Raw genomic sequence first — 24,769 nt, forward strand, 5'->3', positions numbered from 1 at the left:
GTATGTGTATGTGTATGTGTATGTGTATGTGTATGTGTATGTGTATGCACATGAGGAGGGCTGAAGCTTGACATCAAGTATCTTTCCTGGAGTACTGTACCTCAGGCTTTTTAGTCAGATCTCTCACTGAACCTGAAATTTGCCTTTGGACTGTCCTTGACAGCCAGTAAGCCCAGGGGATTCTCCAGTCTCTGTGCCACCAGAGCTGGGATTGAAGCTAAGTGCTGGTACACAAAGGTCTGTTTTGTATTTTGTTTTTAATGTGAGAGCTGGAGATCAGAACTCACAATCTCAGGAGGTGAGTACTTCACCTACTGGGCCATCTCTCCAGTCTCCCTTTTGTTTGTTTGGGTTATTTTGTTAGTTTGGTTTTTGTTTTTGTTTTTTTTAAAGGCCTCATTCTTGTCTGAGCCAGCCTCAGAACGTGAATCAATCCTCCCACCTTGGCTTTCTGGAATGCTACACATGGAGAAGTCAGCAAGGAAACAAAAGATGAAGTTTTGAGGTTTTATTTTCATGTGTTATTTCCAGAATGTACTTTCAGTGAGTTACTTCAGTGAAAGAAGACCATTCCTAGCACTATGAGGACACATTTCAGTTGGACAGGGAACAGTCAAAGCATGGGCTGACGCACTTCCCCACGCAGCAGCAAAGAATGTCTCACCTCTTCCCACAGCATGCACCACGGAAGGGCCAAAGCCTCTGATCTGGAAACCAAGCCCATCTGCAGAATCTGGGATCTTAACGGTCCTAAAAGTAACCAGAAAATAAGGTGAGAGAAATGGAAATCCACAATTGGTTCTGATGGTACTCATCTACACGTCCGTCCTCCACTCATTTCAGCAAGGCGTACATCCTGAGAGGATGGGAGGAGTTTGGAGTCTCAGCTCCTCCAACTGAGACTTCTCATGGCCCTCAACAGGATGTAAATTGTATGGTGGTGGTAGACTCCAGATGGGCTCCCAGCTCAGGCCCCCAAAACAGGATGTAAAGAACAATAGGTGGTAGAGGCCACTCCAGCTAGGACAGCTCAGACAACTGCAAGGAAACTTCCTCACCAGGGAGCGTGCGCAGTGCTGTTAACCTTTCCCCTACTGGACTTTTCAACCTCCTAGGCACTAAAATCTCTCATGCATACTTTTGCATTTTATTCTTCTACTTATACCAAATCAATTTTATATGAAAGGGAAAGTCCTTTGTTAGGTTGCCCCCATTGTTAGAAATGCCCCCACTGGGAGGGGGTACGGGAGAGAGGATGACAGGTGGAAGAGAAATCGAATCCAGCGCTACTGTTGCTCAGCTCAGACTGCTCTTTACTAGCGTGTATGCTTTGTTCCTTATTTGTCCTAACTAAACCTTCCACTACTCGATCTATTTCTATTTCCCAGATGAATTCTCATACAGCAGCCTAAGAGGCGAGACTGCTGTTGGGGTCAAGAACAGAGGAAATTGGAAAACTGGAGAGGGTCTACCTGGAGAATTCCACTGAGTGAGAAGCCGGTGGAGATAATGCTGGCCATTGCCTAACCCAAAAACTAAGCATAAAATAAGGATGCCATATAGTGCCCACAAACATTCATATAGATGCACCTGTGGGGAAGAACGGGCAACGGTAAAACTAGCTCTGCATCCTACATTGTAGTTGGGTAAACTTGGGTTTAGACTAGGTCCTGTTGCTAAACTTGTTACAGAAACTATTAGAGGTTATCACTGTTAAAACTTATTTTGTAGTATGCTGATGAGGATTAAAGAGATAGTTTCTATACTAGTTAAGTTCTGTTGCTAGCAAAAAAAATATGGCCAAAAGAAAGCTGTAGGGACATTTATTTCATCTTATAGATTACTGCCAATCATCAAGGGAACTATGGCAAAGACCAAGGCAGGAACAGAAGCAGAGACCATAGGACAATACCATTTAGAGGCTTACTTCCTGCTTCTGCTTAGTGAGCTTCCCTATGCAGACCAGGCACAACTCACAGAGGGCTGGGCCATCTTCCATTCATCAGCAATCAGGAAAGTGCCCCCATAGACAAGCCCATAGAAAAATCTGATAAGGGCAATTCTTTCTTGCTGTTAGCATGCTGTTACTTGTAAACTGAAATGCTGAAGAAACTGGTTTTGTTTTTGTTTTTGTTTTTGTTTTTTTTTGCAAAACATCAAGGTGTATCTAGGATTTCCTGGTTGACTGAGCACATGAGGTGAGCTGATAGTCTTAGTTCCGAATGATCTGATTGTGTAGATTTCCAGTCTGTACTGCTGGCTACGTGTGACAGCTTCTCCAGTTCTGTGTCTGCCCCATAGCCTCCCAGTAGTTACTGAACTATTAAAACTGGTATTGTGACATTACAACAATGTTTTGCGCCAATTTTATAAACCTTTACAGTGCAATATGTGTTACTTTTCTAAGGCAAACCAAAGGTATATTTCTCAAGGTTCTGCTGCCTTCAGCAGCATTGATGGAGGATTTGTTTTTATACATTTGTAATAGATAGAGATGAAACAGATTGCAGTTTGTTTTTTGTTACTATATTTTTTAATTATAAACCATGTACCAACTTTCTGGTCAAGATTGTGTAGGATAAGTTAAACATAATTGCATTCTATTAACCAATATGAGTGTATTTCTTATGCATATAGTTACATTGAAATAAAGTTCTAAAAAAAAACAAAAGGCAGTTCTTCGGGTATGTCAAGTTGATATCCAAGGTTAGCCATACAAGTAGCAAACTGCTCTTAATGATGCTGAGCTAGATACATACTCAAGAAAAAAGCAGCATTCTTCACTGACTTACTATGACAAACAGGAAATGGGTATCTTAAGAAATTCCATTATAAATAATAATATAAACAAAACACACAGTTAATACATTTCAACCCTTGCAAACATCACCAAAGGACCAACAAGGACAAGTTATAGAGGACAGAGCTGTCTAACACTATATTATATCATCAGGAATTTGATTAACTTACGAGTTTCTATAATACATCACTGGAAGAATAAGACATTAAAAGGTAAAACCTGAGGAAAAGAAGCATCACCAATTAACCTGCACCAAAATCAATTTGATGAGAAGAACATGAGACAGTTGTCATGGCACATGGGAAGAGAAGTACTATTTGTCACGAACAATGTAGAACAATCCCCAAAAGGAAGCCAGAAATCAGAGAACAGAGAATTCTCGAGCGGAGCATTGTTGAATGAAGATGAGTGTCATAAACTACAGTAGAGAGCAGAACAAAATGGACATGCTGCAGTACATTTTGCTGGATGGCCCTGCATACCGAAGTAACAACTGTGGTCTGAAAAGGATGAGCTAGTTACAAAACAAATGTAAGCATCCCTTCATGGACACACTGGACAGTCTGAAGATAGGCAGATCTATTGGAGGCAGCTCACAGAAGACCCTGCACCTGGAACAATCTGAGATGTAAATAAAACATCCAATAAAAAAATTCAAACCCCCAAAAAAGCAAAAAACAAAAAATAACAACAGAAAAGATAACCACAAGTTACATTTAGCCCTGCAGGCATTGCCTGACACTGAAGTCTCTGATGTAACCCAGGAAAGCAATCAGTGATAAAAATGCAAATTTCGCATCCAGTGGCAGTTTAAAAGTACTATTATAAATGAGGTTATATACCATAGCATGATTTGCATATATGTATGACAGGGGTCAAAGAACCAGCACATCCCCTATCCTTAATTACATACTTTCTGGAGTACAGGGCTGTATCCATTTCATTTGAACAGCAAATTGTTATTATTATCTGTCAAAGAGACATGTTATTTCAATAAAATTAAAGTAAATTAAAGTTAAGAGGAGAATGAATACATGAGCTGGTGAGGATGAAGCAGAAAGTGGCTGCCTGCCTCTGTGTACACTGTACTCAAATTCACTTAGCCAGGACTACCTTACAGCTTCCAAGTGGTCACTTAATTACTTCTAGGTTATTTGTAATTCTCAGCAGTCTCTTAACTCTTTCTCAGTAAGGTCTACCCGTCTAACTAACTCTGCTATGTCATTCTGACTTCTACTCTTCCAGAAGATTACTGTAACATTTTTAAAAACAAAATGTGTACCCAACATTATGAAATCCATTTTAGGGAAGAACTTGGAATCCCTCTAATTAAATATGATTAAACTCAAATAAAAGCATGATTTTTTGAGATCACTTTTTCCAATGGGAAAACCACATTGCCTATTAAAATAATTAATAAAATTATACGTGAGGAATGTTCTATTTCTGTAGAAAACAAATATGTTAAATCAGCTACTGCAAAAACTTTCAGAGAAATTCCTTGATGTTATCAAGTATAAAACACATCGGGAATCAAAGGAAAATTCTGTCATATTTACTTCTTGTATTTTTGTCTTTTCCTCTCCAAACAGAATAATATTTAAATTACCAAAAAAAATGGAAGAAAATATGAATAACCCAACCAAAGCTCCCACACAATTTGCTCTCTGGGCCTGATCTAAAGATACTCCCCAGCCCAGATGGCCTTGGAAGTCTGAGAAGGAGAAAGTGCAATTTAAGACAAAATGAATTGTTTGGAGAGATGGAGATAATGCTATGTCTCTCTTGCCTCCCAGTCCTCTTTATATAAATAATAATCACTCACTCTGGTAAACACTGGAGGTGATCTATCTGCACAAGGGCACAAGCAGCCTGCTGAAGCTACTTTAACTCATAAACTTTCTAAGAAGTTACCTGTCATAGAGGAAAATTGACCTAGGAGAAAAACTTCTACCGTTCTCACTATACTCAAGTCAATTTATGAATGAAAATATCAAGGAAATTCTAAGATATTGTACAAGGTTGGGAATGTGTTTGCTGTGGTTAAATGTTAAATGTCCTTAAGAGAACCATGTCCTGGGGACTTGAAAGACAATGGAATTTTGGGGAAGTGAGTGCATCCTGAGGGATCTGGCCTACTTGATGGTATCAGACTTGATGGACTCACAATATTCTGGATTACTGGGAGGTGATGAAAAGTAGAACATGGGACCTAAACAGAGGACCACCTCCATGAAAGTGTGTTGTTAGGAGTTGGATCTTCTGAATTCTTCCTGTCTTTCCATTTAGCTGTTTTTATAGTCCTATCAGGTCACCACACACTCCCACCACCACCATGTTCTGGCCTAGCACACGGAGCCAACCAACTATGAATTGAGTCCTCTGAAACCAGGAGCTAAAGTAAATCCTTCTTCACTTGAGTTGTTCATGTCAACTATTTTCCACAGAGTGACAAGAAAACTAATAAGTTCAGTCTTATTAGGCAGGGAGATGTCAGTGAACACATAGTAAATGTATCACTGTAAGTATCTAAAATGTTTCAAAGCCTTCAAAACTTTCAACTCTTTATATAATCAGCAACATAGCATGAAGGGAAACTACTAATCTATGCAGTTTAGATGGTCACTTTCAAATAAAAACGTTAAGAATGGGAATATTCTTGTGATGTCAACTATTAAAAGATGACTATAACTATTTACTGCCAAGGCACACTGCAGTGTATGAGCACATGTCTGCTGCTCACAGTAGGATGTTCAGAGTTTCTACGAGCAATTAGCAGGTAGACTAACTTGGGTTGCCACAATGCACAAAGTGTCTACTAGAGTTTGGAGTTAGAAGAATTTTACTTTACAAGATAATCTCCTCAATGGAAACCAGTATAACTGTCTAAAGACCATATACATGCCAATTAATAAATGTTGTAACTTACAGGAGGATATCTCATATCAAATATCACTCTAGCTTATTTATGTTGCCTCTTAAAAAGAAAAGATAATTTTTCTTTAATATATGTGAATGGTCTAAGGGCTTACTGTGGGGAGAATATTAGGGGAAGTTGTACACTTCAAATATATTAAAAGAAAACATGAGTGTGCAATCTTTTAAAATATTTATTCATTTATTCCCTCTTTGTGTGTGTGTGTGTGTGTGTGTGTGTGTGTGTGTGTGTGTTTAGTCAAAGAACAATTTTCAGGAGTTTACACTGCATAGCTGCACTTAGGGAATGATTAGAAAACATGGGCCCAAGACTCTGGAGGCGCAGGATTTGTTCCCCTCTGTTTAGACTTGATGCCATTAGCTCTGTGCTCTATCATTTGTTGAAATGTCTATGTAAGCAGATTAGTTATTCTAGGGGTAAATTGGGTAGCCATAGGGCATATACTTATATTCATTAATAATTGTTCCAAATATCTTTTGACTTTTTCCTAAAGTATTTTATTGCTGTTAAATGCCTTAAACATGTCAGCACATAGGCAACTAAGATAGCCTTACCCTAAGCAGGGCTAGATAAAGATGAGGAAATGAACTATAATTATACATACAGAGAAGACACTGCAGTGGTTCTTTGCTGCCCAGTGCTTCCTGTGAGAAACTGTATTAACAAACCACACTTATGTTTTCAGGACACTTAGTGCATTACATTATAAGCTAAAGCACCTATAACCATTAATGACTTAGCACTGTCAGAAAGGGATATTATAGAGAGAATCCAGCACATTAAGATGCAATCAGACTCAACGACAATGTACATATGATGCAAACTGAATGTGTATGTTCTATACAATACTTTACATATAAAAGTATTTTAAAGTCAGTAAGAATAGCAGCTATGGTTATAACATTTTCCTAAATTGTTAAACTATCGTTTTTAATTTTTAAAAATTTTTAAAATATTTTTATTGGATATTTTATTTATTTACATTTCAGATATCATCCCCTTTCCCCTTAACCCCTCAGAAACCCTCTATCTCATGCCCCTTCCTACCTTTTGCTTTTATACTATTTTAATTACAGGCAAGTATTAAGGTCTGTTCTAGGTTGAGAAACTAGCAATACAATAGATACAAATAGTCAAGGAACAAGCAAGACAATAAACACAAATAGTCAAAGAACAAGCAAGGCAGTAAACAAAGTTTCATGAAAACTCCTGTGATCACTGTTTCTAAGAACTTATCAGGATGACTAGAATATCTGAGCCTACTTCCCTGTCCTAGCCCAAGTCATTTTCATGTCTGAAGCCTACTTCCTTGTTTTAGCCTAAGGTTTAGATTCCTGCCTGAAATTATTTCCTTGTTCTAGCCTAAGATTTAGAATCCTGCCTGAAATTACTTCTTTGTTCTAGCCTAATGTCAGATTCCTGCCTGAAGACCACTTCCTTGTCCTTGGCCAATGTCATATTCTTGCCAAGCAGTCCCTTTCCTTGTCCTTGGCCAATATCAGATTCTTGCCAAGCAGCCCCAAAAGGTCTCCACATCTCCTCTTTTTCATTTCATAAACAACACTGAGCCTATCTTAGGTCGTTCTGACAAGAATTCCTTCCATACCTGCTAGGGAATATGCATTATCAAAAGCAAAGCACTTTTGTCTTAGGTTGGTAAGGCTCTGTACAGACTCTTACCTGTCCTTGGCTTGACACCCTGTTAAACTATTAAGTCTGGGGATCCATTTTCAGTTTCAAGTCATGTCCTTTGGGAGCCAACATGCTGATGTTGTTAAAGACAAGCTTTCATGAAATGAGTAGAAATAAAAGTATTCCCAGGACAAAAAGGGCTAGCATGATCAAGCTATACATGGCATTCTTGAAGCTTGACCAAAATAGAAATACTGACCTCAGGCCCTGCATCAACTCTTAGCAGGGCAGCATTCTTTAAATTTATAAGCTCACTATGCAAAGTTAAAACATCTAGAGCGGTGTTAGAATTATGCCAAATACACTGCAAGTGTCTTTAAACTTTTTCCTAATTATAATATCTATCATTGTAAATTTTAGAAGTAACACAAATTCATTGGTATTTGGCATGACACTCAAGATGGCTCCTTACTCTTAAACTCTGAACCTTCTTCCATTAATTTGAATAGAATAAAGTGCATCAATCGGATGTGCCAAGTGCCTATCTAAATCCTCTTGTATACTCAACACATTAGTAACATTCTTTGCTAAATGATTAACAAAAGTAGCTCTCTTAACTACTATTGTCAAAGCAATTGCAGGAGCAGTGGTGCTAGCAATTAATATAATTAAAGCTGTTATACCACCAATAATGAAGCCCACTACCCTCTTGCTTCTGCTTAAAGCCTGACTCATTCCTTCTAGTATTTGCAAGCTATTTTTAGAATACCAAGGTTCTGTGATACTCAGGGCAGTAAAACAAAAGCTGGTTGATAGACCTCCGTAACTGACATGCTAGATTTCAAAACACAAACACAATTAGAAGGTGTACAATCAATGCAACTTACATTAAATACTGTAGAAGAAACAAAAGTAATTTTAACTTGACAATTAAAAGACTCTTAACACATGCACTAACACTTGTTTGAAATCCAGATCCTGCCCCAACTTTATCTCTTGCTAACATATCATAGAGAACTGCAGCTAACTTCCAAGTATGTCTCTGAAAATGTCTAGATCCAGCCTTCCAAATGAAGACTATTATTTCCAATTTGGATTGATTTCTAGACCAGTCCATGACTGAGTCTAAATAACTGGTCACATTTAAGAAAAATACAAGAGTCATATAAATTCTCTTTTTAATTCTCTGTTCCACAGGGTCTAAAAACTTGAAGCAAGGCAGCTTGTCCCGTCTGGGATATAGGCAAGCAAAGGCAAAGTCAGGTCAGGAACATATTTCCAATACAGCTTCCCAGAAACAATCATTTTTAAATGACATCCTTCATATTCATCTTAATGAAGTTCCTTGTTTTAACTAATACAAATTTTAAATAGGAATTCAGGCATAGCCCATTCACATGTTCTGTTAAATACTTTACATTAATGTCATCTCAACCAGCTGATGCCACAGTTCATGATTAATCTGCGAAAGAAATACCAGCTCACTAATAGAAACAAATTAGAGAATAAAAGCCAGTGAACTTCATGGACATCAAGGGTTTTAGCTAAAAACATTGCAGTAGAGCATGGCCCTATTCTATATGTGTATGATTACATTATGTATCAATACTTGGAACAAACACCAACTGGTTTCAAATCAGTAATTACTGTTTATTTAAATGTGGTAAGATGTAAAGGAAAATGATTTCCTCTAAAGAAATCTCTACTTTGAATTTTTCATAATAAATATTGTTATATTTCAGATATGTTGTCCCCAAAAGGCTCATGTGTTAAGTGGTCTCATTTTGGCAGCATTATCTAGAGATAACTGGATCATGAGGGCACTGATTTCCTACCTTGGCTGATCCATGCATGATTTCATAGATGCTGGGCTAATAGTAACGGTGTCCAGTTGGAGGAAATTAGATACTGGGAGCATGCCTTTGAAGGTTAAGTCTTGTCTAGGGGCCCATTTTTTATTCCTTTCTCTGCTTTCTAGACATCATTAGGTGAGAAATTTTTCAACACCATTCTTTCCTCTTATTAAGTTGCAGAGGACTGAAACTTCTGCAGTTACAAGTTAAAATAATCCTCTACTCTTTTATGTTATCTCAGCTACTCTGTCATAACAATGAAAGACAAACACAAACATTGGAATTTTTCTAGTTATGTAAACAGAAGCAGAGACAGCCACAGAGTTTTGGGTTGGTTTTGCTTTAAGAGAAAAGGCAACTTACTAAGTATGTGCATGCATGGTACACCTTCTAAGTTTAATTTCATGCATATGAGCAGTATCTTATAGATTATGTATAATCAACAACACTTTCTGTAGCTAAACATACAGGTCTTTATTCTTGACTTTCAGGTATTCCATTAAATTAGTTTTCACTTAGTCAAACTCACCATCACCCAGAAGAGCAAAGTTTGGACACTGAAAGAAAAATGCCATTGCCACCAACACCATTTAATTCAGGAGTGAGTACCTTTCATGATAAGCAATTCTCTCTTCTCTAGAGATTCGTTCCCACCATGCTGGAGAGGCATACATTTTGTACCCCATGGGAGCTCAGTGATAAATAATGACCTGAAGTTATCATTGCTACTCTGTTCATCCCTGTTCTGTTGTGTCACTTACTCCCTTGGCTTTGTGCTCACAAGGACTCTCAGTGGCTTTCTGCTATTTAAGCATGATTTCAGGAAGCAGTCAACTTCAGGAAAAGGTCTCAGAAAAACCAGGTCACCATTAATAGCAAAAATCTTCTTTCCAACTTCCATGCCAGCCATCTAAGGGGGAAGTAGCAAGAATGATAATTTAATGAATAGTTTTTTCACAAAACCAAATCAGAGAAGGCTCAGCATGTACAGATTTGGACATAAGAACACATCTACAACAGCATTATACAAAATTATATAAAAGAACTATGAATGAAGTAACAGTTATAATAATATAGAGCATTATTATAAATGAGAGTGCAGAATCTTGTTGAAAGCAACCCTCCCCCAACCCTTTGTGGGGTTTTTCTTAATACTGTATGCATCTTGGCTCTCTCTTGTTGTAGCAACAAAGCATTTAATTTAAAAAAATTTAAAAAAAAACTTGTCCTTTAACTTATAAACTAAGATAGATAGATAGATAGATAGATAGATAGATAGATAGATAGATAGATGATAGATAGATGATAGATAGATAGATGATAGGTAGATAGATGATAGATAGATGATAGATAGATAGATGATAGGTAGATAGATGATAGATAGATGATAGATAGATAGATAGATAATTAGATAGGTGATAGATAGATCGTAGATAGGGGTGTTATGTGTCTCTCTCTATATATATATATGTTATATATTATACAAATATTTGTATTTTATATATTACATGTTTATATATTATATAAACATTTATTTATTTAATTCAGAAATTTTCATCACATAAATATATAAACTTATTGACCACAACCAATTTGTATCTCCACCTCCATCAGCATGAGTGTGCCTAATACAAAGGAGTGGAAGGAGTGTCCAGGAATCCAAGCAAGTACAGTCCAATGAGTGCAGGTTTTCCCTAATGCAACATATTAAAAGAGGACAAAGACGACATTACCCCTACAGTTACACAGATGTTCTAATCATCAAGACTGTCCTCTGTCTTGAACTGCTGTCTAGAACTGCATTTACTTAATGAGACAGTATTTTATCTATGACAAAGTAAAATGATGCTCTACCCTAAGAGCAGCCTCTAAAAGTGTCTGGGAGCATTGTCTCCTATAGAATTATTAACCATGGTCATTTGATGGTGAGATACACAAACAAAATACAAATGGACCAGAGGTAATATATTTATACTTGGAGTGCTTGATAGAATGCTCTATTTTGCACACTTTTGTGTTAAGGTGAAATAAAAGACCTTTGTGATTAGTTTAGACAGATTACCACTGACTTTACTACACCAATTTAAAATTATACTATTCTAATATTCTGTTATACTATTGCAGTTCTTTTATTTTTATAAAAGACCTGAATACTGAGGTGTTTTCTTAAGATTATATACCTTTCAAGTTAGGTAGCAAGATAGTCTTTAAATCCCGTAACATTGTGGTACAGCATTGGTAAGCTCAACGAGGAAGGAGAAGAAAGGAGGGAGAGAAGCAGAGAGGAGGAAACCAGGGAGAAAGGAAAGAAGATGGAGGGAAGGAGAGACAAAGATAAAGAAAGATACAGAGAGAAAAACAGAGTTTGTGTGTGTGTGTGTGTGTGTGTGTGTGTGTGTGTGTGTGTTATGTGTACATGTATGTCCATACATGTGGCAGTCAGAGGGCAACCCTTGGTTGTTTTTCCTCAAGTGATACCCACCTTGTAATCTCATTTCTCAAGATTGGTCTTTCATTGGCTTGGTAATCACCAAGCAGCCTAGGAAAGCTGGCCTGTGACTGCAGGAATTCATCTACTTCTACCTCCCAAGCATAGGATTACAAACACACATGCCCCATGTAATACAAAACAACAAAATAAAATGTGGGTTTTGTTTATCAAACTCAGTTCCTTATGTGTATACAGGAAAACCATCAAAATTTCCAGCTCAGAACAGAGAACATTATCTGCTTTCTACGTGTCTATAATCCTAGAATCTAGAATGCTACCTAACAGATAACTGATATTGAATGAATATTTCTCAATGAATGAGTCAATGATCAGAGGAGTCTACTGTTTAAAAACATAGTGATGTGAAAAGGTTCCAATTAAAATTAATTCAACGAAAAAGTCCAAGTGTTTGCTTTAATGATGGAAATTACATTTATAGAAAAGACTACAGAAGCAGAAGATAGAAGATACTGCCTTTGGTTGAACAGAGGAGCCATCTGGTAGACCTAGAACAACTATTACACCCTATGCCATTTCCAAAAAATTCTAGGATGCATTGCATGATTGGGACAATACTAGAGACACAAAACACATACTTGGGAACTCTTTGATTTGGAGCTGTAGCTCTCTGGAATACTAGCATCTCCCATCCCCAGTCATCACTAAGACACAGTCCCAGCTGCTACAAATCCAGCACTACATCAGAACCTCAGTATATAATTGCTCAGAGGTAGCATCTTCAACAAACACATAGCTATTAATTTCAACTTGATACCATATTGCATAATGATAAACTTTAACAAAGATGCTAATTTATATTACCTCAGCATTTGACCCCTTTTCCACTAACTTTATTATTGGAACTTTGTTTTTGTCTTCTAGCCCAAAGCCATAGCTGCCTTCATTAGATTTAATCTGAAATGTAAAATAGTAATATTATTGATAAAGAACGAGGAGGACTTTACAATGAAATACATTGAGAACATCAACATGTTACTGTCTTCTTGTGCTAATCACTACCCCAGAAGGAAACATAAGGTGGCAGCAGCTTACCAACAGTGACTTAGCTATGACATTCTCCACAACCTTCAAGTCATGTTTCATAAGCCTGTGTTTCATATTTGATCCTTCCATTTCCTCATCAGCAAAAAAGCGGAAAAGTAGAGGCTCGTCTTTGAATTCACTTTTTTCTAGGACTAGAGAAATGGAAAGATTAAAATAATTTCAGTAAACTCAAATCCGAAGCTCATTTTCCACACCAGTACACATTCAGGGAATTCTTGTCAACCATAAGCTCAGCTTTGGATTCCTAGAACAAGGTCTCCCATAGACACAACTCAGATTCCTTCAATGACCGATGGCTACCTTTCCTGGTAATTACTGTTATATGCAGGATTTTCCATTTTAAAACGAGTAGCATCTTCTCAGTGTTGACTTTTTTGACCTTCCATTGTCCAAATGCAAATCAAAATTTAAGGAAGAAAATACAATAACTCCTGTGATGGTTTGTATATCGTTGGTCCAGGGAGTGGCACTATTAGAAGACGTGGCCCTGTTGAAGTAGATGTGGCCTTGTTGGAGTAGGTGTGTCACTGTGGGGGTGGGCTTTGAGATCCTCATCCTAGTTGCCTGGAAAAGAGTATTCTGCTAACAGCCTTCAGATGAAGATGTACAACTCTCAGCTCCTCTGGCGCCATGCCTGCCTGGATGCCAACATATTCTCGCCTTGATGATAATAGACTGATCCTCTAAACCTGTAAGCTAGCCCTAATTAAATGTTGTCCTTATAAGAGTTGCCTTGGTCATGATGTCTATTCCCAGCAGTAAAACCCTAACTCAACAACTCCTAAATCTCATGCACACTCAAGATAAGAACACAGGACATTTTCTGCTTTCAAAAAATAAGCCTGCTTAATGCTCTGCATCTTTGTGGGAAAATTCAGCTGGGTTGGATAGTGTGATTGGGATTTTCTGTTGTCAATTTAACTATATCTGGAATGAACTATAATCAGAAATGGAGGGCACACTAGTGATCCAGATCTTGAAGCTGGAAGACACAGGCTTTTGGTTCAGATCCAGGAGACAGAGGCAAGTAGATCTCTGAGTTCAAGGTCAGCCTGGGATAGAGCAGATAAAGAATACCTTAAGTCCACATGTGGTACACACATTTAATCTGAGCCATACCTTCTGCTAGAGGCGTATATATGGACAATGGAAGGAGGAAGGATTTCTTCTTCCTTGCCTTCTTGCCAGTAGAGTGTGTTAGAACCTGCTTCTTCAGGATTCCAGCTTATACAGAGTACTAGATGAAACATCTAGCCTCCTGGGACTGAGTTTCCCATTCAGAGCTGCCCATTATTGAATTAGCTGGACTGCAGCCTGTAAGTAATTCCAGCAATATCTCTTAATATAGAGAGATATTTCATAAGTTCTGTGACCCTAGACAACCTTAACTAATACACATAGTAGCTTTCTATGTGAGCAACTCCTGCTGAGTCGTCATAGTTGTTCCAACACTTCAAATTAGAAATATGTCATCTGAGTAAAATGTGATTTTAGTTTCCATGAGTTGTTAGGTCTTCTGTGTTTCACAGCTACATTCCCGAATAATCTTGTTTCTACAAAGGTCAACTTTATCTCTTTTATCCAAATGTTAACATTTTTAAATGTCCTAAGAGCCCTGATATAAACTGGTAACATGCAGTGTCTGTTGGTGTATGTCTTGTTAGCTTTGTTTACATTGCGGGTAAATACAGGTAATAAGAATGTATGTTGAATACGATCTTGAAGGCCACCAATATGCTTGAGGAGAGAAATCTGCATTTCCCATTCTTTGTCATTAGTACTTTGTAGTGTCTTGTGGGGACAAGGTGACTCATGGTAATGGAATGGCTGTGGTCCCAGGGCACGTAACTTTGTGATGAGTCAATTCTGAGTGTTGAAATTAAAATTACCTGAACTCTCTGCATATTAGTTTTCTCATCTGCAAAATGAAGGTCAAAGAAATCTTCTTCCTGCCTTCATCACAATGAATTGCTGCATGTGAACATCTTGGCATATGTCAAACAACCCAAGGGGACATTCTATTTCATTGTTTTGACAGAGTTCCAGCAAATAATGTGAAGCAGATGGTGCATGGGCGATCTTTGGACAGAAGAGCATCTGGTAACATGGTGACAAATAAAGCTACCCACCATACAATAAACAGTAACATGAGCCATAGTGAACAACAGAAAGGAAAAACACTTTGGGCTCAGTTAAGTTTTGCCTCTATGATTTAATTATTTTCTGGAAGATCACATGATATTTCCTCGAAGCAATCGGCCCATAACAGGCAAGAGAAGCACCAAGAAATTCAGGCTGGGGACTGTTTTCATTTTTACTTTTGAACTTTTACTGTCACTTAGTATTTTGCAATAAATGCTTATGTCAAATTATTGTCTGTTGTTGTTTTGGGTTAAAGAGAAAAATAATTGATGGGTGTACACTGGATTTTATAATTCTAATTTCCTAAAATATTATAATTTCTTCCATCAGTACTTTGCTCTCCGGGGACTAATATTTCTTTATCTTAACACTTCTGGTGATCTAGACATAAAGACATGGGTCAGTGTGATGAGAAAGGATATCTCCCAAAGGGCTGTAGCTGGTGTTCCTTTTTCATACAGGAATTAATAACCTTTTGAAAGTAGTTGATGAATGGAGCGCTATAGCAAGTGCTATATCAACCAGATGTTGAGAAACACATTGCATTCGTAACTTAAAAGAGACTGCTTAGACGCACTGTGTAAGATTACATAGATAGATGAGAAACTCTCATTATTTTGATAAATGGAAAAATTAAAATAAAATGCTAGTATTTAATGATTTTTGAAGGTATTGAGCAGAAAAAATATAATAGACTAAAAAAATACTTATTTCCAAAGACTTAGTTCTATAAGATGATTTTGAGTATGATTTCCTAAAATGAACAATAAATATTAACCATACATGCTCTTATCCACTATACACAACATTCAGGCAAGATCATGAGTATTCACATAAAATAAATTCATATGAGATTTTTAAAAAGAAAATAAAACTTCTAAGTCATGTCATGGCTCTTCTGGAGTCAACAAAAAAAAAGAGAGAGAGAGAGAAAATCTAGAAAAACTGGTAGATAACAGCAATGTGCCACAGAAATGGCACCAATAGTGAAATCAGTTGCAGATGTTGTGACTCATCTGAGACCCATGGCAAGACCCAGACAGGCTGTCTTGACCTTAGTGGATCAGAGAGACACTCCCAAAGACCCAAGAGGAACCAAAACAATGAGATCCATGTGTGAAGTCTGAGGGTAAGAGTTCCTACCGTGATGCATAAAGCCATTGTCACAGAGCCCAACAGCAAATATCATTGCCTCTTCCCTGGTACGGCAATCGCCCTGTTAACCAGAAAAGAAAACATTGCATGGTGATTGACAACTGGAGGCTTTATTGAGCCTGAATTATAGTTTAAGAAATATCTCCCACACATTACATCATTTCCCTAGTTCTTGCCTTAGCACATAAGTACTTTACCAAATCTACTCTCATTTTAATGTCTTTTCTACCTTTTGATGTCTCCTGTCTAAATTAACATCTTTTTTTCTGGAGTCAGTCCAACATCAGCTATTGCAGAACTCAGCTGTACTGCACAGGAATGTCATGTTCTAAAGTTAGAGAGGCTTTTTAATAAGCAAGACAAAAGTATCCCTTTGGGCTTTCAAGATCTTTCAGTCTTGGTTTGACTCAACTCCAGCATCACTTTGCAGTTTCAAACTTATCTCTTTTCTTTAGTTAATTCAGTTTCCTACAACTGCCTAAATTCAATCAGTGTCACGTCACCTTTAGTAATGTAATGCCAATACATACAATCTCTTTTTTCCTGTCTATAAAACACCAAGATAAGCTGTACCTTCAGTTGTGACAACTGTAATTCTGTTATCTACTAAAGCAAACTGACTATGTACCTGCAGATACGCATCATATCTTCAGCAATCCAGGTATTTGATAATTTTATGAATTAATTTTAAAATATACATTTGTTCATTTCTAAATATCATACCAAGTTAAAAATACAGCACATTAAAACTCTCAAACAAAATCCATTTTCTTTCCTTCCAGTAATTTGGATCTCATGAAGGATTTGATTACTTAAAAAGTAGTACCTAGTTAAATATCATTATCTAATTTAGTTAAGGATCTTAATCAGCCTGATTCTCTAGTGTACAGAAAAAGACCCTTATCCTAGCTGGAGGATCTGTGAGGACTTCTGTGGAAGATGATGATGAAGAATAATTTTACAGAAGATTAAAAATGAGCTCAAATGAGTACCAACTTCTCAAAGGTAAGAACTCACATGCTTGTGTCCTGATGTTTTATTTCAGTAGCTAGTTAAAGGGTTAGGCTGAAAGCTTTAGCTGTTTTGATCATTTAAATGTTATATCTACTAGACTAATATTTTATTAAATGAAAAAGTGTATAAATGTAATCTGAAATACCGTAGTAATCCTACATCTTTTAAAAATCCTTTTGGGTCTACTTAGATCTGGGAAGCACTGAAGAAAGTACAAAAAAATTACTCAAATGGGATAAAATAAGAACTTGTCTAATTAAAAAATATAAATGTTTCCTGCACATCACACATAAACAAATCCCATGATGATTTAGTAATATATCAACATACTTATCCAGTGAGGAGTTACCTCTGTGGAATAAGGTTATAAGCCATTATAATAAAATCATCAGTCTAGCAAGTGAGAATGTATTCAGAGCAGAACAAAGTCATTGCATTTTCTATGATGGTATCACTCACATATCACAGACATCTACAGTATCCAGAGATAACTCACAACAGCCTAAAGACTGATGCACGGTAGCTAACTCTAACTGTTCAATCATGCTGTCCAAATCCACTCAGTACGAATTAGTGTACACGTTAAGTCGTATTCAAGTCTGGGTATAAAGGGAGACTTACTTTGTCTCTTCTCCTAAATTACACAGTTTAGCTTGCTCCCTTACCGTCCCATTATTATGTCTCTCCCAAGGCAGCCCATGATCTTGAAGCTCAGCATTAAGAGCTAGAAAGTCTGCCTTAAACATGTTCATTTACCCATATGGGGATTATGAAGCTGCAGGAACCAATGTAGGAAGCCACGAATGGCTGTTCTAGGACTAGGTGAACACCTGAAAACACTACATTAGAAAGGGAGTTACATGTCCAAGCCTGTCTCAGTTTTAGCTGGCATCAAATGCTGGTTGCTTGAGACAACCTCCTGGGAGTTTCAGACAATTAAGTAACAAATACTTTGTTTCAGCATGTTTCAGATAAAATAGGATAACTCTTGTTATCCTATTTTACTTAAATGTTAAAAAAATCCAAGAACTGATTCCCCTGAAGTTAATAACTGCCTATTTGCTTTAGAATTTAAAGGTTGATTTGGCATCAGGTTTTGCTTCAAACCCATCTCCTCAGTCTTCCCCCAATTACCACATATTATATGGGCTCATGTTAATTCTAGAGCATCATGAATTCTGTGAAAAAGTCTCTTAGTGAATGAAGAACCAGGCTAGCTGCACACATGACAGTATTAAAGTATTAAAGTATTAAAGTGTTAGAAGCTGTCATACTAGAAAGCTACTGGACATATGATTCAGGGTCCTCTCAAAATAACTTTGATTCCTTTAAGACAGTAATTTCTCACTGTAAAAGTTTATCCTCAATGCAATACAAAAACAGGTGACACTGAAGAGTTTAGAAATCAACACTAAACAAAAGAATTCAAACTGTACATATGCATATGTATACATATATACCATGTTTATATATTACTATACATAGTAAATTAGATATTTAACTTAAAATGTTGATTCATTTCATTTTTCATATTTAAACTTCATATATTCAATTTAAATATTTAATATTTAATTTAATATTTAATATTTTGTTACCTATTCAGAAAAGGAACATAAGAATATTTTAATTCAAACAAAAGAGTGAGGCTGCTTATGAAATCGACTCAAATATTTACGCATAACAATTGCATTTCAACCAAACAACCTCCCTGCCCCAGGCAGCAAGTTCAGTTCAAGTGTATATCACATTTTCATAGTGTCTTGAGTTTAGTAACCAGAATATATCCAAGCACTTATTAGTTGACCTATCATGAAAGTAACTACATAAATCTTTATTTGAAAAGTTATTGTGATATGTTATATATGTGAATTTGTTTTATTTAAAAGCAATTTTTTTTTTTTTTACTTATAAGGATAAATTTTCTCAACACCAGCTATCAGCATTAAGACCCAAAGAATCTGAGCAACAGTGAGTCTACCCTCTGCACTTCACAAACAATAAAGCTTGTGCTATATATGCGCAGCCGGTATCAGAGAAAATGAGATGGGAGAGTGGAATGATTTGTGAGGACTAATAAACAGATAATTTAAAACAAATTAATAGAAAAAGCATCCAACATAACTATTCTTCACTGATAATCAAATTATGTTTCATGGTTGGTTTTATTTGTTTTTGTTAGTTAGTTAGTTAGTTAGTTAGTTAGTTTCTTAAGAATAAAGAAAGCTGAGCAACATCTATTGGCCTCCTTACCTGTGCAATTAACCAGTCTATCAATTTGTTGGCCATGACGACAGATTTGTAAGTTCTTAAATGGTAATCTTTATCCCTATTAAAAAAAAAAAAGAAAACACAAGTGTTAAACAAGAGACTAAGTAAGCCCAGCCAAGTCCTTCCATTCAGTATCAGTGTACAGAGAAAAATCTACCAGTGAGCTTTCATCCAGCCGGTGTATGTATAAATAAGAGAAGTAAACAAAGAATATATGATACAAAGATCTATCAATATACAAAAAGAGGTCTGACCCATCAAAAGACTACAATAGGGCATTTTTTCTTTCACATGTTTTTACACAAAAGACTATTACTTCTATTAAATGTGGTGGTGATCTAGCTAGAAAAATGGCATCTCATTAGTAGATGAATAACAAAATAAAATTTCTACCCCTAAGTTATGGTTACTAAAACTATCCTCAAAGTGTAGAGAATAGACTAAGAATATTCTTGTCTCTATATTCTCCAAGAAGAGAGGGGATAAACACTGTACTTATTCACAGGATCTCTGTAAAGCTTGCAGGCCCGAAGAAGGTACAAAAAGACTGCATAATCTGTCTAAGCAAAGTATGGAACAATGGAGCTACACACACACACACACACACACACTCACACACACACACACACAAACACACACACACACAAACACACACACACACACAAACATACACACATGCACACACACACCTGGGAATTGAGGCATTGACTGGCTCTCTCAGCAGACTCCTTCCTGCTCAGTAGACTTTCCTGGCCTGAGAAATCATTCAAAGTTCATTGAAAAACTGACCTGTGCACTAAGGCAGAATCTACAATTGATTCCATTTTGTAGGTCCAGGTAAGAGAGAATGAGTAAAATGACAATCCTTGCAAAGTACAAACAAACAAAGTTGCAAGCTGCTAATAGCTTGAGGTGACTAATAAATCCTGCCTGTATGTCCTGTCCTTTAACCTCTGTCAGTAATTTACAATTGATATCCATATCCTCTATCCACATGCACATAAAGCTCTCTGACATGTGACTGAAACTTCTGGCCTTCAGTAGGTGAACTGCTTTCCTCAGGAATCAAATTCATTTTCCTTTCTTTTGAGTCCACTGCCACCTTCTTAAAAGCTATCACCTTTCACCTTGATTTCCAGAAGCATCATCAGGAAAGAATGGGCTAGTCATGGGCCAGATGTGGGTGTCTGGTTCCTATCAGCAAGAAATTTTTCTCTATAAATTAAATTCATACTTATTAATGAGTAACTATCATACAGAACATCTTTTTTATGTTTTAATTCCATACATTTTCTCATACAACACATAAATAATGGTCATTTCTAGCCAAGGAATAATTCCTTTCTATTGGTTCCTAAGGACTGTAATTTTCTTGATATAAACTCTCATACAGCAGTAATAATAATAATAATTTTTAAAATATATCTTAAACATTTTTATACACATATTTATATACATGCAGATGACATGAAGAGTTAGCTATTATTCTCTTCTATTTGATTAGCAGAAAAGAACATATATCATTGCTAAGTATTTAATATTAATTTATTAAAAACACATGAGAGGGATTTACAGCAGCAGTACATTATAAAGTCACACTCATTCTTTCTCAACTTTATACTGTGAAGCCTGCTGCTAAAGTAGATATTTATTCAGGAAAACTAGGTAGGAAGACACTCAGTTCTCCTGAAGAACCTATTCACAATCTTTATGTGATATAAAAGGGAATTTCAATATGCAGACACAGCAACTCCTGTAAAATCTATCTATCTATCTATCTATCTATCATCTATCTATCTATCTATCCATCCATCTAACTACTTATCTATCTTCTGTTTATCTCATCTATGCATCTATCTATCTACTTAGCCATCCTCTATCAATCATTTATTTACCTATCATTTATCCATCTATTTATCATCTATCTATCAATGTTCCTTCTGCCTATCTATTTATCTATCTATGCAGCATCTTAGAATTGATATTACACATGTAAAATAAAAGTTTGCATGCAAACATTGGGATTTTATAGCGATTACTAAAAAATATATGTATTCACTTCAAAAATGGACCATCCATTTGTTTTGAAAATTAATAAGCTCCAAAATTACGTATATTGAGTTTAAAATCATTCCTAATATTACAATACAAAAATGACCTTTTGAGAGGAAAAGCCTACAAAAGAAAATATAAAATATACATCTAGTGTTCAATTATATAAAATCCAAAATATATGATCTAAAAATATTCCTAGTTATAAACAATTAGAACTAACAGAATTTCTGAATCATTTCCAGATCATTCAACTGTCATTTATTAAATACTAAAAGAATCTGGATTATTTCATTTTCAGCTGAAGAATGTGGTATAAGATAATAAAAGAAGTTTTGAAAGCCTAACAAAGTCAAAAGATACTGAATATATAGTGCCACAAAATTGTAGGATTATTTGACATAAACAATTACTTAAAATGGAATGACTCAAGTTCTAAGATGAAACACAAGCATCTCCATTTATGACCCCCTAGGAAGCCGACTCACCTAACCACTGGAGTGAACAGACTATGAAGACGACAGTAGAGTCTTACACCCTGTGTGAAACAAAAGCAGGTCAGAAATGGATAGGATCACTCAGGAGACATGATTCTGAACTTTCAGAAGAGTAAATCAACTCTTTTACCATCTTCTTTGGCCATTATGCAATCTTAGCAAAATTCTATCCAAATATTGAAATACAGGATAAGTATAGGAGTTAAGTCACTGAAGAACAAGAAGGGCTTGTGCCGTGAATCTGTCATATGGGTAAGACATATATAAAAGATCATTTAAAATATTTCCTAATTATAATATATACTTCAAACAGAAAGGTCATATAGCAATAAATCTAGAATATGGTTAGTTACAATTCAGTATAAAATTTGGAAGGATGCAATAAAAAAGGGTATTATATTTGTTCTTGTGCTTCTGTTTTTAAATTTTATACAAATGTTTTGGCCAGAGTTTGTTCCACATCAAAGAATTAAAATAATCTAACACTGGAAATTCAGACATCTTAATAAGACAAAAACTTATATAAGATATTTTAGGAGTTTCCTATATAAGAAGACTTTTTTAAGTCTCTCAGTAGCTTTTCTATCTTCCCCAAGCATGGCAACAGAAATCCTGCTATGGAAGTGACTGAAGATGCTATTACCTTAGAAATCACGTCCTGCATCTCACTCCTGGGGTAAAATGTACCATCGTCATATCGGAATCGGTATAGCATTTGTTCTGGCTTGAACTGGTGCTTATCGGTAACTAAGAACATAAAAATGTCACAGTAAAATACTGACAATCTGATTAAATTTACTGACTATTCACAATTTATGAAAAGCTTCTGATTTTCCAACAAAGTAATGTCAATCCAATATCTTCAACAGCAAAATTTGTAAGGTTTTGTTCTTTAATACAAGGAAACTTCCCATGTGATCTGAAGACTTGATTGAGATTAATAATATCCAGCTAGCATAATATATACATGTATATAAGCAGAAATAGACTGTGTACTGACACTTAGGAAATGTAGATCCATGCTTCCCATTTCTTGACAGTTCCCCATGGTTGAACTAAACATCAAAGCGCAAACACCCAGCCTGGTGTGGTAGTGCATGCCTATGATCCTAGAACTGGGAGGCTGAGGCAGTGGGATGGCTGAATCCAAGACCAGAATAACCTACTTAGTGATTTTGAGGCCAGCCTGGACTACAAAGTAAGTGCCACATCAACATGGGTTATAGAGCAAAACCTTGCCTCACAAAATAGAATATATTTTAATTTAAAATTTGTAGAGTAGATACTTAGATAGTAAGCATGATATCTATGGGTTTTTATTTTGCTTGGTTTGTTTTATTTTATGTGTTTTTATCCTCAGCCCTAGACATGCATACTTGCTTGTAACTATTTTATCATATCGTGATGGGCCCAAGAACACACATACACTAATCCATGCATCTTGTTTTCAGACCTCCAGAGATGACTGAATACTTCCAATATGTAACAGATTCCAAAATTTTAAGACTTCTTACACTGATTAGCACTTTTTTTTACATGTTACTTCTTTCATTTTTTTAAATTCTTCTTAAGAATGGCTAGTCTTCAGTGTCATCCACAGGATAAAATGTTCATTTCTCAAAACTCTTATCAGCAGGAATGATGGTTTCTGTGGTGAAGACTAACATATGTCTAAAGAATTAATGCAATCTTTCCCAAACTCTACCAAAAAAAATGAAGAGAAAGAATAGTTCCAAACTCAGTTTATGAAGCCAGATACAAATATTATAGTGAAATAAAATCACAGTCGAATATCACTAACAAACAGAGCTGCAAAAATCCTCAACAAAAATGCTATAAAACTGTGACAAGGGCTCCTGGAAGGAAGCAATCCCTGCAAAGGCAGACTGAATCAGTGACCTGGGGAGGTTGGAATGTTGCAAACCCAGAACCTAATTACAAGTTATCCTGAGCTACTTCAGCTTAATGGCAATTTCTTGCATACCTCTGGGTGAGACCAAACATCCTTTGACAAACTGATAAAATCCTCTTGGAATGTATAAACAGAGCGACTCCTGGTCTCATCAATCAATGGGTTAAACAAAAGTGGGATCAGCTAGCACATGGCCTAATGTTTGCCTTAACCTACCTATCCAATGTCACCACCAATGTTATTGAAAGTGTGTTGTTTTATGACTTTCTTCTATGTCACTATAAACATTTCATTAAATTGATACCTCATCAGAAGATAGTGTTTAGGGAGACCACTCCAGGCTATGCTTACTCATATTTAGCTCCAGAATAAACTCCTATCAAGTTTGAACAGTTGTAAAGCTTTTTATTCCTTTGGTATTGACAGAAACAAACTCAACAGGACACAAAGAGAAATATGAGCCATAACCATGTAAGATTTGTCTTTGGGGACTGACAAATCAAGTTAATATAATGAAACTGTTAACAACTACAAATAAGATGAGCAAAAGATAAGGCATTTAACAGAACACTATTTCATGGTAAACTCTCTGAGTAGATTTAATATAGAAGGGCTACACCTCAACAGAGAAAGGACTACGTGTGAGGCGAGAACTGACATTACAGTCAGAAGGTAACATCTAAAAGCTTCCCCCATGAGGCCAAATGTAATGAAGAAACTCATGCTTGCCACTTCTTTCCATAGTTTTTAAATTAGGTTTCATAGTTACAGGTTTCCTTCTGGGGTCTTCACATATACTCTAACCCTTTTTGGTTGACTTCCATACTCCCCCTCAGGTCCCCTGCTGCTCTACCCACTTGTCCCTTGTTCCACTTGGATTCTGTTCTCTTGTCTTCACTATGGCTCTCCCTTAAAGCTTCCTGAGACTTACTTCTACCAGGTCACATACA

At 36.3% G+C, this 24,769-nt stretch overlaps 1 protein-coding gene across 1 annotated transcript in view; it reads right to left on the minus strand.

The window, feature by feature from the left end:
- Prex2 (phosphatidylinositol-3,4,5-trisphosphate dependent Rac exchange factor 2) overlaps nt 1–24,769 on the minus strand; it is a 295,598-nt gene that overhangs the window by 149,104 nt on the left and 121,725 nt on the right. Inside the window, exons 12-19 of the mRNA XM_028769792.1 lie at nt 22,551–22,654; nt 21,899–21,948; nt 19,341–19,416; nt 16,065–16,137; nt 12,768–12,910; nt 12,537–12,629; nt 9,985–10,133; nt 665–750 (exon numbers count right to left, since the gene is read on the minus strand). Of these exons, the coding sequence (XP_028625625.1) occupies nt 665–750; nt 9,985–10,133; nt 12,537–12,629; nt 12,768–12,910; nt 16,065–16,137; nt 19,341–19,416; nt 21,899–21,948; nt 22,551–22,654 (774 nt within the window). The remainder of the gene's footprint in view (nt 1–664; nt 751–9,984; nt 10,134–12,536; nt 12,630–12,767; nt 12,911–16,064; nt 16,138–19,340; nt 19,417–21,898; nt 21,949–22,550; nt 22,655–24,769) is intronic.

The sequence above is a fragment of the Grammomys surdaster genome, unplaced genomic scaffold, assembly GCF_004785775.1.
Source record: "Grammomys surdaster isolate TR1022 unplaced genomic scaffold, NIH_TR_1.0 64, whole genome shotgun sequence".
NCBI classification, from domain to species: Eukaryota; Metazoa; Chordata; class Mammalia; order Rodentia; family Muridae; genus Grammomys; species Grammomys surdaster.